The sequence below is a fragment of the Solea senegalensis genome, linkage group LG3, assembly GCF_019176455.1.
Source record: "Solea senegalensis isolate Sse05_10M linkage group LG3, IFAPA_SoseM_1, whole genome shotgun sequence".
Taxonomy (NCBI): Eukaryota; Metazoa; Chordata; class Actinopteri; order Pleuronectiformes; family Soleidae; genus Solea; species Solea senegalensis.
The window spans coordinates 2,034,854-2,048,879 of record NC_058023.1 but is presented as its reverse complement, the minus strand read 5'-3'; the positions used below and the strand labels follow the sequence as shown (position 1 = coordinate 2,048,879).

Sequence of the window (14,026 nt, the reverse complement as noted above, 5' to 3'; positions counted from 1 at the left end):
TCTACTCTTGGTCAACATTATTCCAATTTACTCTGAGCCATGTCTACTCTACTCTTGTCCACAGCTATCCTACTCTCTGTTACCATTACTCCACTCTAATCTAGTCTTGGCCACATTTACTTTACTCTACGCCACAGTTACTCTATTCTACTCTCAGCCACCAACACTCTACTCTACTCTACTCTAATCAGAACCCCCATTGCTCAACTCTGTTACTCTCGACCTCCATGGTTATCAAATTGTGAAACCAGGGTATGTGATCAGACTGGAACTGAGGCATTTTCAGTGGAGTACATAGAAAATGAAACACACACACACTCCTTCTACCGCTTTATCCTCCACATGAGGGTTACATGGCGACTCGCTGGTGCCAATCTTAGCTGACAGAGGGTGAAATGCGAGGGTCACACCCTGGACACACATAGAGACAAACAACCATCCACCCTCATACTCAGGCCTACTGTCAATTTAGAGTGTCCAATGTGTACAAAATAAAACAAATAACAAAAATATAACAATAGATGAAATAATGATAATGAGATTCAGCATATCTCTTGCTCTGTCGTATGTAATTTATATTTATATATAAGGATATGTGAAGAATAGGAGGACGATACACTGACTTGTTTGATCTGTGGAGGATCTTCTATTCATTAATTAATCTTTTTTTAATCTAATTAATTTACAAAGTTACAAATAAAGTCAACGAATAAAGAAATGTGTGTAATTGTGACTTGAGTTTCACAGAACAATTGTAAAGTTGCTTAAACCGGAAATGAACGGCCACCTTTTCTATAATTTCCTTTTTTCATTATATTGTTTTGTTTTATTTTGAAAGTCCTCGGACGTGCGGAACGGAAATTGCATGATCAATGCCGTAACTTTACTTACTGCTTTGTGATTGGACGATTGCTTTGAAGGCTCCCTACAGCCAATGAGCGACGAGCTGGGAGCCGCGGAGGGGTTATATATACCAGCTCGCCGCTGTTCAGCAGTATCACACAGCTATACAACAAATTCGAAGATGTCTGGAAGAGGTAAAACCGGCGGAAAGGCAAGAGCCAAGGCAAAGACCCGCTCCTCCAGGGCCGGGCTCCAGTTCCCCGTGGGCCGTGTCCACAGGCTGCTGAGGAAGGGCAACTACGCCCAGCGTGTCGGTGCCGGCGCCCCCGTCTACCTGGCGGCCGTGCTCGAGTACCTCACCGCTGAGATCCTCGAGCTGGCTGGAAACGCCGCCCGCGACAACAAAAAGACCCGCATCATCCCGCGTCACCTGCAGCTGGCTGTCCGCAACGACGAGGAGCTCAACAAGCTGCTCGGCGGAGTCACCATCGCCCAGGGCGGAGTCCTGCCCAACATCCAGGCTGTTCTCCTGCCCAAGAAGACCGAGAAGGCCGCGTCCAAGAAGTAAACACGGATTCCTGACAACACAACACAACGGCTCTTTTAAGAGCCACCCACTTTTTCTGAGACAAACTAAATCCTCTTAGAATTTTTTCTTATACTATAATAATATTGATAACAGTAGTAATAGTAAAAATTATAATAATAAATGACTGAATCACAGTTGTTGTTCTTAGTAAGTTTATAAACTCAGTGAGATATACATAAGTCTATAACCTTTTCTTTTTCATATCTATCTATATAAATCATTACAAAAAATTATGTTTTTTCTCACTTATTAGTAATGTGTTGGACTGGGTGACCTGTAATGTTACTTAATATATGTAAGACAAAAATAAAAGTCTGAATTATTTAAATTCATAGTAACTCATGTTTTACTGTTTGTTTAAACGCAGACCATATGTTTTATATAACAACCTGATTGTTATGGGATATTTTCCGTAGCCTCACATTTTATTTGCGACAAGCCAAAAATTAAACAAAGAAGATGCAGTTAAAGTGGTTAAGCCTCCATTTTGATAACTAACCATACAACATTGTTCATCCACATAGACACATTCTAATTGTGTTATATTTTCTTTCTTGTACACCGAATGAGTAATAATAGGTATGTTACTGTACTGTATGTTATATCCTATTCATTTATATGGGAGGGTACAGAGGCCAACAAGTATTTATATGGGGGTGGAGTGGCTCAGTGGTTAAGACCGGAACCCTGTGAGCCAAAGACTTCACGTTCGCAAGTTTTACTCTGCTAAATGACATGTAATGTAGTGTAATTTATTAAACAGTTCTTACTTGTCTGTTAGAGGCCAAACACAGTATATAGATTTTTTGAAAAGGTCCCTCATTCAAAAACATTGCAACAAAATGCCTGCTTTACCATTTTGTTTGTACATTTAAAACATTTAAAGTTGTCACTGATGTTTTTCATGGAGGAAAAACTACTGAAAACATGTTTGAATACAAAGAGTATGTTGTTTTTATGTCTCATTTTATTTCATGTTGGTGGACTAAGGCAAATGTCAACCTTAGTAAAAAACAATAAAGTGCTATTCTTATTCTTATTCTATGTGATGTCAAAATTATAATCAATTCAGATGATGAAGCAGCAAAAACACACATGATAAAGATCAGAAAATGTAAAAAAAAACTGACCTTGCGTTGAATATTTGAGAATAAGACGTTTAGATTGTAAAATGTCAGTTATTCTAGTTTTATTTTTAAAGTTTCTAACCGGAAATTCAGAGGTTCTCGTGCTGTAACTCGAAACGACAAAACGGAAATACCTCCTACCATGACGGGGCTGTCTTCAACAACGTTCGCAGTGAGACTTCAAGTACAGACGTCCACGCTCAGTTCCAGTCACTGTTTTGTCTTAGTACAATATTTGATCGCATTAATCATGAGTGGACGCGGCAAAGGAGGAAAAGGACTCGGTAAAGGAGGCGCCAAGCGTCACCGTAAAGTGCTCCGCGATAACATCCAGGGAATCACTAAGCCCGCCATCCGCCGTCTGGCTCGCCGCGGCGGAGTCAAGCGAATCTCCGGCCTCATCTACGAGGAGACTCGCGGTGTGCTCAAGGTGTTCCTGGAGAACGTCATCCGTGACGCCGTCACCTACACCGAGCACGCCAAGAGGAAGACCGTCACCGCCATGGACGTGGTCTACGCTCTCAAGAGACAGGGCCGCACACTGTACGGCTTCGGCGGTTAAACCCTGGAACCTGAACGCAACACGACGCTGAATAACACAACGGCTCTTTTAAGAGCCACACACTTTCTCTGAGAGTTTCTCAATCTTCTATGCGAATATTATCATAATTGATCATGGTACGAACCTATATCTATTCATCCCTTTGAAGTAATTAAAATGCTTCATTGTTTCAAACAGAACCAAATACAGTAATTATTTAAAAGCATTCCTAACATTTGTGCCAGTATCATTGAACGTAACATATTTCTGCATTTATTAATATTCCAGAAGGCCTGTTTTTGTTTAAAACCAGGGATTATACTAAAAACATTACTTGAACTGACCAACAATTTCTATAAGGTCAAGTGTTGAAATGTGCTTATAGGTGTGAACTCAAAAAGCAATTACATGAAATTAACATGTAATTAACAAATTAACATAAAACCATATACAGTTTGTGTTATCTGGATGCTTCAGTACTCTAAAATTGTTCCAATATCAGAACTACAATTACTATTGCATGCAGTACTATAACACTACTCCAATTACATATTCATTCCCCACACTTAACCCTTCCCCCATCAATTGGTCTAAAACTGTTATTTTCCATCCGAATTGTCCAATTCAGTAACCCACAACAACAAAAAATACTAACTGTTTTGTACTGAAACATTAGTAGTAGCATAACAAATCATCAACAAACATGTCATTTCATCGTGTATTGTGTTGAAAAAATAAGCTTAACGCCATTATTTGCAATTAAGAGTATGATAGTATAAAGAACAATTAGCCATTAACAAAAAATATGTGTATAAAAACTTGTGCATACTACTAATATTAAGTAATGTACATTGACTTCAAGGAAATTCAAGTTTAAAGTATAAACCGTGTAAAAGATTATCAGAAATATTGAAACAATTTCCCAATTTGGTTTGTTTTTTCTACGTTTGATCCTTACACACAAACATTCTCTTTTTTCTATTATGGCATATTAGGATACGACAATTGAAGCAACACATTGTATTTCTGACCAGTTAAGGAGAATTGTGGCTTTACAGATAAAGTGTGTGGCTCTTAAAAGAGCCGTTGTGTTGTTGTTGTTGTTTAGTGGACTAGTTGAGATCTAAGCTCGCTCTCCGCGGATACGACGGGCCAGCTGGATGTCTTTGGGCATGATGGTGACTCTCTTGGCGTGGATGGCGCACAGGTTGGTGTCCTCGAAGAGGCCGACCAGGTAGGCCTCGCTGGACTCCTGCAGGGCCATGACGGCGGAGCTCTGGAAGCGCAGGTCGGTCTTGAAGTCCTGTGCGATCTCACGCACCAGGCGCTGGAAGGGCAGCTTGCGGATGAGCAGCTCCGTGGACTTCTGGTAGCGACGGATCTCACGCAGGGCCACGGTGCCGGGCCTGTAACGGTGAGGCTTCTTGACGCCGCCAGTGGCCGGGGCGCTCTTGCGGGCAGCCTTGGTGGCGAGCTGCTTCCTCGGGGCTTTGCCTCCGGTGGATTTACGGGCGGTTTGCTTGGTTCTGGCCATTGTCGATAACTACTCGTTTCAAAGAAACTGAAAGAATGGAGGCAAACGGCTGCAAACGCTTCTTTTAAAGCCAACACCGTGGCGCGGGTGACGCTCATTGGTCCAATTTTGTCACGTGATCTACTCGGCCTTTCATTGGGCAACAGAAGTTTAAACATTCAAACTGAACTTCTCTCAGCACAACGATTAAACAGTTGTTCAGTGAATTTTATAAGCTGTTACAGCCATTTCTTCTTCTTCTTTTAATCATTTATATAACTTGAAGCTATAGCTATAAACTCATTTACACTTTAGAAATGTGCTTTTAACTTAAAAACATTATTTTAACTAACATTGACACATTTTTATAGTAAGTGTAATATACATATATCCCATGTTCATGTAAATATCAAGCCCATACTGTATATATTCTGGAAATTGTACACTTTTTTTAGTCTTATTAATATCTGTCTATACTATTCTACACTTTCTTTTCAATGCATGTTTATTATTCATTGTCTTTATCTTTACTGTCTTGCTGCTTTGACAATGTAAATGTCACCACTGCAGAACTAAAGTATATGATATAAATTCAACTTTGTCATATGGAAACTGATATTTAAAACCCTATTATATGTGTTTATACACGCACAGGTTATGCTTTGTAAAAATATTAATAAAGACACAGATCATACACAATTGCTGCCCAAATTTTTGCTGCAATGATCTTGTTGAAAAAAAAAGTCTTAAAGAAAGACTTAAAATAAACCGAACAACTTTTGTGTGTAAATGTTCCCATTGAAGCCACTGGGGTCAAAAATAGTTGACGGCAACTTGACAACTTCTTACTTTAGGGGTCACCACAAACCAGGCAAACAAAGTAAAATTTATGTCCTTTATACTGTACTAGACTTCATGGACTATTCATGGTCTCAAACATGGAGGACATGGAGTGTCAAGTTTGGTCATTAGGGGGAGAATGAGAAGATAGTATTTATGATATATCAGTGTTTCAATATAAAATAACGCAAAATGAGATTCATGCATCAACAAAGACCAACGTGTCAGGTGGCATGAATTTGACAGATCAAGTTGAGGACCTCCATATTAAATCAAAAGGTGTTGTACATCAAACATAGTGAATTACTCTGGGTTTTTTAAGTTAATTAAACATCATTTTCTATGAAGAGAGAGTATTTACTCTTTGTAGAAGTGAGTGGCTCTGAAAAGAGCCGTTGGGTTTAGAAACTGGTGTCAACAGTTTACTTGGAGCTGGTGTACTTGGTTACAGCCTTGGTTCCCTCAGACACGGCGTGCTTGGCCAGCTCACCGGGCAACAGCAGGCGGACCGCGGTCTGGATCTCCCGGGACGAGATGGTGGAGCGCTTGTTGTAGAGAGCCAGGCGGGAAGCCTCGGACGCGATACGCTCGAAGATGTCACTGACGAACGAGTTCATGATGCTCATGGCCTTGGAGGAGATCCCGGTGTCGGGGTGCACCTGCTTCAGCACCTTGTACACGTAGATGGCGTAGCTCTCCCTCCTGGTCTTTCTCCTCTTCTTGCCGCCCTTGGGGCCAACTTTGGTGACGGCTTTCTTGGAGCCCTTCTTGGGCGCTTTCGGCGCTACTGTCTCGGGCATGATTAAATCAACAAGTTTCTCTATGAGAGACTGTGACCTACTATCTTTACATCAGCTATTCTTAAACACACGACATGTAAATGAGGCTGTGTCGGCTCTGCTCTCCCATTGGCTGAAAGGCTGCTGCAACGAGCCGGCGGCTGAAAAAGGAGGGAAATTTGAATGAGTTGCAGTTTCTTTGAGCGCGCGACCGAAGAGGAAGAGACTTTAAACTCACCGTTTGGGAATAAAACACACATTACTGAGCAACGCAACCCCTGTAATCCACATACAGACCATTAAATATGCTACTTTCTGTGTGAGTATCGCCTTAATCTGCATTCACACAATGCAGATTAAGGTGAGACTCACACAGAAATTAAGACAAGACTTTGTTGTTTTTGGTAAACTTATAGTTTCAGGAAATGTCTGTTAAGCAAACTAAACATATTACACCTAAAAGTCGCCTCCTGACTAAAATGGACAATGCCACGATAGAACTGTATTTACAGCAACTGTTATTTCAAAAAGAACACAAACAACAACAACAACAACAACAGATGATGGAAATATGACTAAGCAAGTGTAAAAACAAGTGGAGTATTCACCTTCTGAGTATGACATCAGAAAGTGTTTGTGAAATACCTGAGCTTGTGGTTTGATGAAGATAATCTGATGAAGATGTTTTCACTGAATCACGCTGCCCTGTTTTATGGCTGAATGTTGCCAGTAGTTGGGATTATAATTTGGGTTGAAATAATATGGATATTCTATGAATGGTAAAATATCTCTCTTTACATGTCTGTGTAAATGTTACTGTAATATGCAAAAAAACTCTTGAGATTACCAGGTTACATACAGGTTAAATTTAACCTAATTGTCATAATCCACACAGATAGATTAAGTATGGTGATGCAGCCAATTGTAGTGTTCCAAGAGGAATAAGCTACACTGGAAGGAACTCCGATAGATAGGAACAGAGCACTGAGAGGGAGTAAAAGTAAGTGCTAGGACAGAAGATGCTCTTGGAAGAGTTGGGTCTTCAAGAGCGTCTTGAAGATGGACAGCGTTCTGACCCCGTTCTGGTGACGCTTGGTAGGTCATCCCACCAGCGTGGAATGACACACCAGAGTCTGGTTTGTCTTGTGCGGGGAGTTGTCGTCGCCAGATGACAATTGAAGACGGCGAAGAAGGAGGAGAAGAATAACAACATCTATTTTCTATTGATGTAATCGTTGTATTCAGTGACTTCTCGCCACATCGGTGTCCTGGAGGAACAGCATAATAACAGGAATCCAAATAAAATGGACTGAAGTTTGAATAATTGTTGGAAATGTTGAAGATAATCCTAATGTACAAGTCAAGTTTTTTGTTTTACTATAGGCTGAATAATGTAATATACAACGTTGTGAACATCACAAACATTTTCTAGTATCTTTTATTTACTGAGGTTTTTTTTATTTAGTGTTTATTATTGAATAATATCAACATATGGAGTCTGCTGCCGAGAGAAGGGACAGAGACAGTGTTGTTCTGTTATAAGGATAGAAGTAATCTTTAAAATGACTCCTTTGTTGTAAATTACTATTATAAATATTACAAATATAAATATATAAATTACTGTATCCGTTATTGGAGTGGTTCATTACTGTGTAAACTCTTCTGTTTAAAAAAAAAAATAAATCAACGATAAACTGTTTAAACCGAAGCTTCAGATATTTTTCTTCACTGTCGTTACTGTGAAAAATGAGTTTAATTTGCGTGTCACCTTTTACAACATCACGTCATATTTGAGCTTATTTTAATTTTTTTATAGTTTCTACAATAATTCACTGTTTTAGTATATATTTTCTTGTTTGTTCTCAGGTCTATTAGATATTTTATCTAAAACATTTTATATATATAACATTTTATTTTATATAACATATATATATATGTTTTATTTATCTCTGATGTACACTTGCAGCTTGTTCCAGCTGTATAGATAAAGTTGGAGTGGATTGGATTTATCTCATGCTGTACATTATCTCAAATAGTTTGTTATTTTGCTGAGTGCATCACTTATTACAATGTGAACTCCTCAGTTCATAAATTCCATCATTAACTGTTAATGAGTATTTTTTTTTAATTATTGCTTTCTTTATTTCCAACATGAGATGATAAGAGTATTGATGACATCGATGAGTGATCAGCGTGAAGTAGAAGCAGCAGCTCCACAAGCCTCCATCACCTCTGTGTTTGCTGTCCACACATCGGCGTCACGTTTTCATACAATAATCACCGGGAGCTGCTTGTTTTTGCGCCGAGACCCGAAACGAACGTGTGGAGCAGCCGGTGGACGGGTTCTGACCGAGCCGCGGGACATCTGGACCCGTTTTAGGAGACAAAGAAGAGGGAAAAGTCGCCGGTCCGCGTCGCTGACGGCGGCGATCAGACGAGGTTTGGAGTCTCCGCAGACAGAAAGCCGAGACTCCCGGAGCTCTGCGCGGCTCGTCCATCAGCACACACGCCGCAGGTGTCGGCTCCATCCACCGCCGGCTTTCAGCGCATGTTCTACCGTCATTTTATCGCGTTTTATCGGTGAAGAGAAAACACAAGTGTCCCGGTGTTGAGAGAGCACGGACGGGGGAGCAGTGTCGGGGTTGAGTCTCCACGGTTCTCATGGTGTGTTTAAGGACAGCCCCCTACTCAAATGAAATCAGTTGACTCTGACTTCTCATCAGCGAACACTAAACATGGCAGAAGAAGCACCAGCCCCCGCCGCGGCTCCGGCCAAGGCTCCAGCCAAAGCCCCCAAGAAGAAGGCAAGCAAGCCCGCGAAGGCCGGACCCAACGTCCGCGAGCTGATCATCGCAACCGTGACCGCGTCCAAGGAACGCAGCGGCGTGTCTCTGGCAGCCCTGAAGAAGGCTCTGTTCGCCGAAGGATACGATGTGGAGAAGAACAACAGCCGCGTGAAGACCGCCGTGAAGGCTCTGGTCGCTAACGGGACTCTGGCTCAGCCCAAGGGAAGCGGAGCCTCCGGTTCTTTCAAGCTGAACAAGCAGAAGGCCGAGCCTAAGGCCGCCAAGCCGGCCAAGAAGGTCGCTCCTAAGGCCAAGAAGCCCGCCGCTAAGAGAGCCGTAGCCGCCAAGAAGGCAAAGCCCGCAGCCAAGAAGCCAGCGGCCGCTAAGAAGTCCCCGAAGAAGGCAAAGAAACCCGCGGCGGCGGCGGCCAAGAAGGCAGCCAAGAGCCCCAAGAAGGTCGCTGCTAAGAGCCCCAAGAAGGTCACCAAGAAAGCCGCTGCTCCCAAGAAGTCTCCCGCCAAGAAGGCGGCGAAGCCCAAAGCAGCGAAGAAGACCGCGGCCAAGAAGACTGCAGCAAAGAAGTGAGCAGTTAAACCAAATCCACCTGTAAACACAAAGGCTCTTTTAAGAGCCACACAACTTTCTATAAGAGCACAAACACTCTGAAATACATATGTACATAGATACATAATTTTGAGCTCTTTTGTATTTTGTCAAAATATAAGTAAATTCCTATTTAGATGATGAAGTTTTCCTATGACACTACCTGAAAATGATCAAGACAGCACTATACACTACTTTTTAACAGTAAAGTTACACGTAGCTGGAGTAAGTGAGTTGAATACATACATTTCACATTTTTACCGTATATGCTCTTTCAATTCTCCAGCAATGTGCAAAAGAAAAATACACTACTATCACTTATTTAGAACAAACATAAGAACAAAAACCCTTTTGTAGATGTGAACAATATAACAGTACATATTATAACTGAACATAGGTTAATCAGATAGAATCTGGTTATGTTTTGGCCTCTTCTCCCCCATCCTCACCCCTCTTGCACGATGCTGACACACTATGTCCTGCTTGGTCCATATATGCCAAGTGAGGGTTCGTGGGATTCATCCCTGAGTGACTGAACAAGTGGTTACACCTGCTGTGAATGTGTGAGTGAAAGCTGAAGTTCACCTGAGAGCAATTGTTCAATTTAGGAGACATTTCCAGGAAAAACTGATAAAGAAAGGTTCAAATTTGCTTGACAGAATTTGATAACTAGTTCAACAATTTTGTATGTAATGACTCAAGCAATGAAATGAAGACTATTAGTTTTATTGGGAACGACTATTCAGCGTCCATAAGTATAGTTCATTTTGACTGACATGACATAAGCAAATGATAGTGTTTTAGATAGATTTCCAAAAGCATTTGCAATTTGTTCTGAGGAAGGAGAAATTGCTACTATGATGTGCACAAATGACTAAATGTGAACTAATAGTTATGAGAATTGTTCATTCTGATCTGAGAAAAGCACCGAAGCGACCGAGAATCTCTGCTAATACACATAGGATATTTATTTCTGGGAATTAGTGAAAAAACATAGTTTATTAGTAATTATACAAGAAGTGTATGATTATATAAATGTATGATGACATAATAACTAGTTTTATGGCCAATGTGACTGAGGAAGCATGCTGTGAATTTTCCGTACCAGACAATAATTGTGTTACTAACCCCCAAAGAAGAGAATATATAGTCAAACATCAGCGAGTCGGTATCATAATTAAGCATTTTGCTAATAAAAATCCATCATGATGATTTAGAGAACCAATAAACTGATTCTTGTTACATCAATGTGGTGAATTAACTTTGGAGATTGTCGGCATCGAGTGAGAAATTAGATTTTTGATTGGTTTGTAAATTGAAAATAATAGTTTATATCATAAAGTAATAATAGAGTATTTCCACTCATCTCCATTCTTCCAGTAAATCTTACACTTCAGATAATTCTAATGTTCAGTTTAGGTAAATTCATGATTCTGATTCATTTTCTAGATATTTTTTTGTACATATCAGTTTTAATTCACTGTTTTTGTAAATGCTCTGTTAAATACGAATGAATGAATAAACATTACATTACAGTCAATTCAAGGAACATGTTTCTATACAAACCATGTCATTGTGAGGCAGTTTGAATAAAGTTTTTTTTTTTTAATTATAGATCAAAAATGAATGTGTCTGTACCAACTAATTATGTCATGTGTCTTTATGAGATAACGAGACCTTTTTTACGTCCTGATTTTTTCGGTTTAAATGTTTGGGGATAGTGTAAAAAAAATATCATACGTCTGCTTTTCATCCCCCATAAAACTCGACTTTTTTCTTTTAAATAACTTTATAAATCGGTTATAAACCAATATATTTGTTATATTATTATTATTGTTATGATTATAGTTGCTATTATCATTTTTATTATAATATCAATGTCTGTTAAAAGACTAAATCAGGAACAAACTAAAAAAAAACATGTGCCTTCTTTATTTACATTTAAACCCAAACAGTCAAACATTAACTGTTATTATTTTAAATTCTTCTGATTTATTTTTGTTGTATTTTTATTCCTTCATATATTAATCAAATATATGAAGTCTTGTAACATCCTAGAATCAAATAACAGTAAAAGGTATCACAAGTTACCTTGTAGAACTCTTATAAAAATAAAGATTTAAACTTCACTTTGGAACATTCTTCAGAAGTGTTCTATATATATATACATATATATACACACACTATATATATGTATATATACATAATATATAAAAATAATAAGATATCCTTCCTGCATTTACTGCACCTCTTAAGGCAACTACTTTTTGTTTATGTATACTAATGTAAAATTTATTATTGCAGACTTTATGACTTATACAAAACATTGTCATGTAACTGTAGAGAGAGCTTCTATATGCCATCGGTGGTATATAATACATGATCATGTAGAGCACACATTAAAATATTAACATTTTTCTCACATTTCTACACGCATGAATTAATGTTGTGATGAAGAGGTTTTAGTTTTGTCTCAGAGAAAGTGTGTGGCTCTTAAAAGAGCCGTTGTTGTGTTGTGTTTTGATGAAGGATCAGTGTTTACTTCTTGGACGCGGCCTTCTCGGTCTTCTTGGGCAGGAGAACAGCCTGGATGTTGGGCAGGACTCCGCCCTGGGCGATGGTGACTCCGCCGAGCAGCTTGTTGAGCTCCTCGTCGTTGCGGACAGCCAGCTGCAGGTGACGCGGGATGATGCGGGTCTTCTTGTTGTCGCGGGCGGCGTTTCCAGCCAGCTCGAGGATCTCAGCGGTGAGGTACTCGAGCACGGCCGCCAGGTAGACGGGGGCGCCGGCACCGACACGCTGGGCGTAGTTGCCCTTCCTCAGCAGCCTGTGGACACGGCCCACGGGGAACTGGAGCCCGGCCCTGGAGGAGCGGGTCTTTGCCTTGGCTCTTGCCTTTCCGCCGGTTTTACCTCTTCCAGACATAATGTTGTTGTTGTTTGATTTCAGGTCTCAGACAAACTGTGACTCTCACTGAGCAAAGCCTCCGTTTTATCTCGCTGGAAAACGCGGCTCCTCCCGGAACTTTTGGCGGACATTTTCAAAACTCTTTTGTCCAATGAGCAGCGGAGCTTCACAAAGAGGCTCGCGCCTCTGGGCGGCGCTGAGCTCGTGGAAGAGCCGCTGACCAACCAGGAGCCGGAGAACTGAGGCACCGTCACCGCCCTCATGGCCGCTCCAACGCTATAAAAAAAGCGCGCTTCCTTCTCTCCTCATTGCATTTTTCTTGTCATTCAAGAGAAAAGTATTTGTTAAAATGGCCAGAACCAAGCAAACCGCCCGTAAATCCACCGGAGGCAAAGCCCCGAGGAAGCAGCTCGCCACCAAGGCTGCCCGCAAGAGCGCCCCGGCCACCGGCGGCGTCAAGAAGCCTCACCGTTACAGGCCCGGCACCGTGGCCCTGCGTGAGATCCGCCGCTACCAGAAGTCCACGGAGCTGCTCATCCGCAAGCTGCCCTTCCAGCGCCTGGTGCGCGAGATCGCACAGGACTTCAAGACCGACCTGCGCTTCCAGAGCTCCGCCGTCATGGCCCTGCAGGAGTCCAGCGAGGCCTACCTGGTCGGCCTCTTCGAGGACACCAACCTGTGCGCCATCCACGCCAAGAGAGTCACCATCATGCCCAAAGACATCCAGCTGGCCCGTCGTATCCGCGGAGAGCGAGCTTAGATCTCAACTAGTCCACTAAACAACAACAACACAACGGCTCTTTTAAGAGCCACACACTTTATCTGCGAAGCCACAATTCTCCTATGTCAAAAACGAATGAACTATACATTACAAATTAAACTACATTACATCCGAACAACATAGTCCCGAGTAAAGTCCTACTTTACTCATACTGCATGAGATAAATTTTTACTTGAAAGTTGAAATAGAATGTACGTTACCTATGGTATGGGTGTATTAAAATAAACATAACAGTATCATTAAGTATATAAACACTAATACAAACTGAATGTGGGTCAAATTGTAGCTATAGTTCACCATTTCTGGCGAGCCATTAGGATTATCCACTTAAAAGTTGCACATCTAGGTGTAGTTTTCATCATTTAACTTCATAGAAACTTACATGGAAACTCCAATGAATGTAAGTTGTAGAAGACGTTTATAAGATGTAAAGATCTGTAAAGAGTCGATTCTCCTCTTAACTAATTAAACTTACACAGTTGACACTTAAAGGCACATCATTTATTTCCTTAATATCAACATTTAAGTTAAAGAAACATTTATTTCAGATGTCAAATGCATTGTAAATATGCTTTCAGCTTTATTGTTGATGTGTGGAAACAAAGATGTTGCACCCTAATAAACAAAGTATAACATCTACCCCTGGTTGTTTTTTATAACATGAAAACCAAACGTTCACCTCAAAACAGTTCAATCTGTGCTCAAAAGTGAACTATG

The 14,026-nt window shown here is 40.8% G+C and overlaps 6 protein-coding genes across 6 annotated transcripts; 3 read left to right on the top strand and 3 right to left on the bottom strand.

Moving 5' to 3' along the window:
• Positions 1-1,007: 1,007 nt before the first annotated feature.
• LOC122766330 (histone H2A-like) lies at positions 1,008-1,760 on the top strand. Its single transcript, XM_044021099.1, has one exon. The coding sequence runs from the start codon at positions 1,025-1,027 to the stop codon at positions 1,409-1,411; it is 387 nt and encodes a 128-aa protein (XP_043877034.1). The 5' UTR covers positions 1,008-1,024; the 3' UTR covers positions 1,412-1,760.
• Positions 1,761-2,786: 1,026 nt separating this feature from the next.
• Positions 2,787-3,300, top strand: LOC122766337 (histone H4). Its single transcript, XM_044021105.1, has one exon. It carries the CDS (start codon positions 2,810-2,812, stop codon positions 3,119-3,121), a length of 312 nt encoding a protein of 103 aa, XP_043877040.1. The 5' UTR covers positions 2,787-2,809; the 3' UTR covers positions 3,122-3,300.
• A 345-nt stretch (positions 3,301-3,645) lies between these two features.
• On the bottom strand, positions 3,646-4,649 carry LOC122766328 (histone H3). The gene has a single exon (XM_044021097.1). It carries the CDS (start codon positions 4,632-4,634, stop codon positions 4,224-4,226), a length of 411 nt encoding a protein of 136 aa, XP_043877032.1. The 5' UTR covers positions 4,635-4,649; the 3' UTR covers positions 3,646-4,223.
• An 845-nt stretch (positions 4,650-5,494) lies between these two features.
• On the bottom strand, positions 5,495-6,277 carry LOC122766341 (histone H2B 1/2-like). Its single transcript, XM_044021109.1, has one exon. It carries the CDS (start codon positions 6,251-6,253, stop codon positions 5,876-5,878), a length of 378 nt encoding a protein of 125 aa, XP_043877044.1. The 5' UTR covers positions 6,254-6,277; the 3' UTR covers positions 5,495-5,875.
• A 2,648-nt stretch (positions 6,278-8,925) lies between these two features.
• On the top strand, positions 8,926-9,657 carry LOC122766323 (histone H1-like). Its single transcript, XM_044021091.1, has one exon. The coding sequence runs from the start codon at positions 8,968-8,970 to the stop codon at positions 9,601-9,603; it is 636 nt and encodes a 211-aa protein (XP_043877026.1). The 5' UTR covers positions 8,926-8,967; the 3' UTR covers positions 9,604-9,657.
• A 2,502-nt stretch (positions 9,658-12,159) lies between these two features.
• On the bottom strand, positions 12,160-12,564 carry LOC122766331 (histone H2A-like). Its single transcript, XM_044021100.1, has one exon. It carries the CDS (start codon positions 12,544-12,546, stop codon positions 12,160-12,162), a length of 387 nt encoding a protein of 128 aa, XP_043877035.1. The 5' UTR covers positions 12,547-12,564.
• Positions 12,565-14,026: the final 1,462 nt, after the last annotated feature.

What these genes read in the sequence shown, in the direction of transcription:
- LOC122766330 (XM_044021099.1), top strand. Translation starts at nt 1,025, where the DNA reads ATGTCTGGAAGAGGTAAAACCGGCGGAAAGGCAAGAGCCAAGGCAAAG.
- LOC122766337 (XM_044021105.1), top strand. Translation starts at nt 2,810, where the DNA reads ATGAGTGGACGCGGCAAAGGAGGAAAAGGACTCGGTAAAGGAGGCGCC.
- LOC122766328 (XM_044021097.1), bottom strand. Translation starts at nt 4,634, where the DNA reads ATGGCCAGAACCAAGCAAACCGCCCGTAAATCCACCGGAGGCAAAGCC.
- LOC122766341 (XM_044021109.1), bottom strand. Translation starts at nt 6,253, where the DNA reads ATGCCCGAGACAGTAGCGCCGAAAGCGCCCAAGAAGGGCTCCAAGAAA.
- LOC122766323 (XM_044021091.1), top strand. Translation starts at nt 8,968, where the DNA reads ATGGCAGAAGAAGCACCAGCCCCCGCCGCGGCTCCGGCCAAGGCTCCA.
- LOC122766331 (XM_044021100.1), bottom strand. Translation starts at nt 12,546, where the DNA reads ATGTCTGGAAGAGGTAAAACCGGCGGAAAGGCAAGAGCCAAGGCAAAG.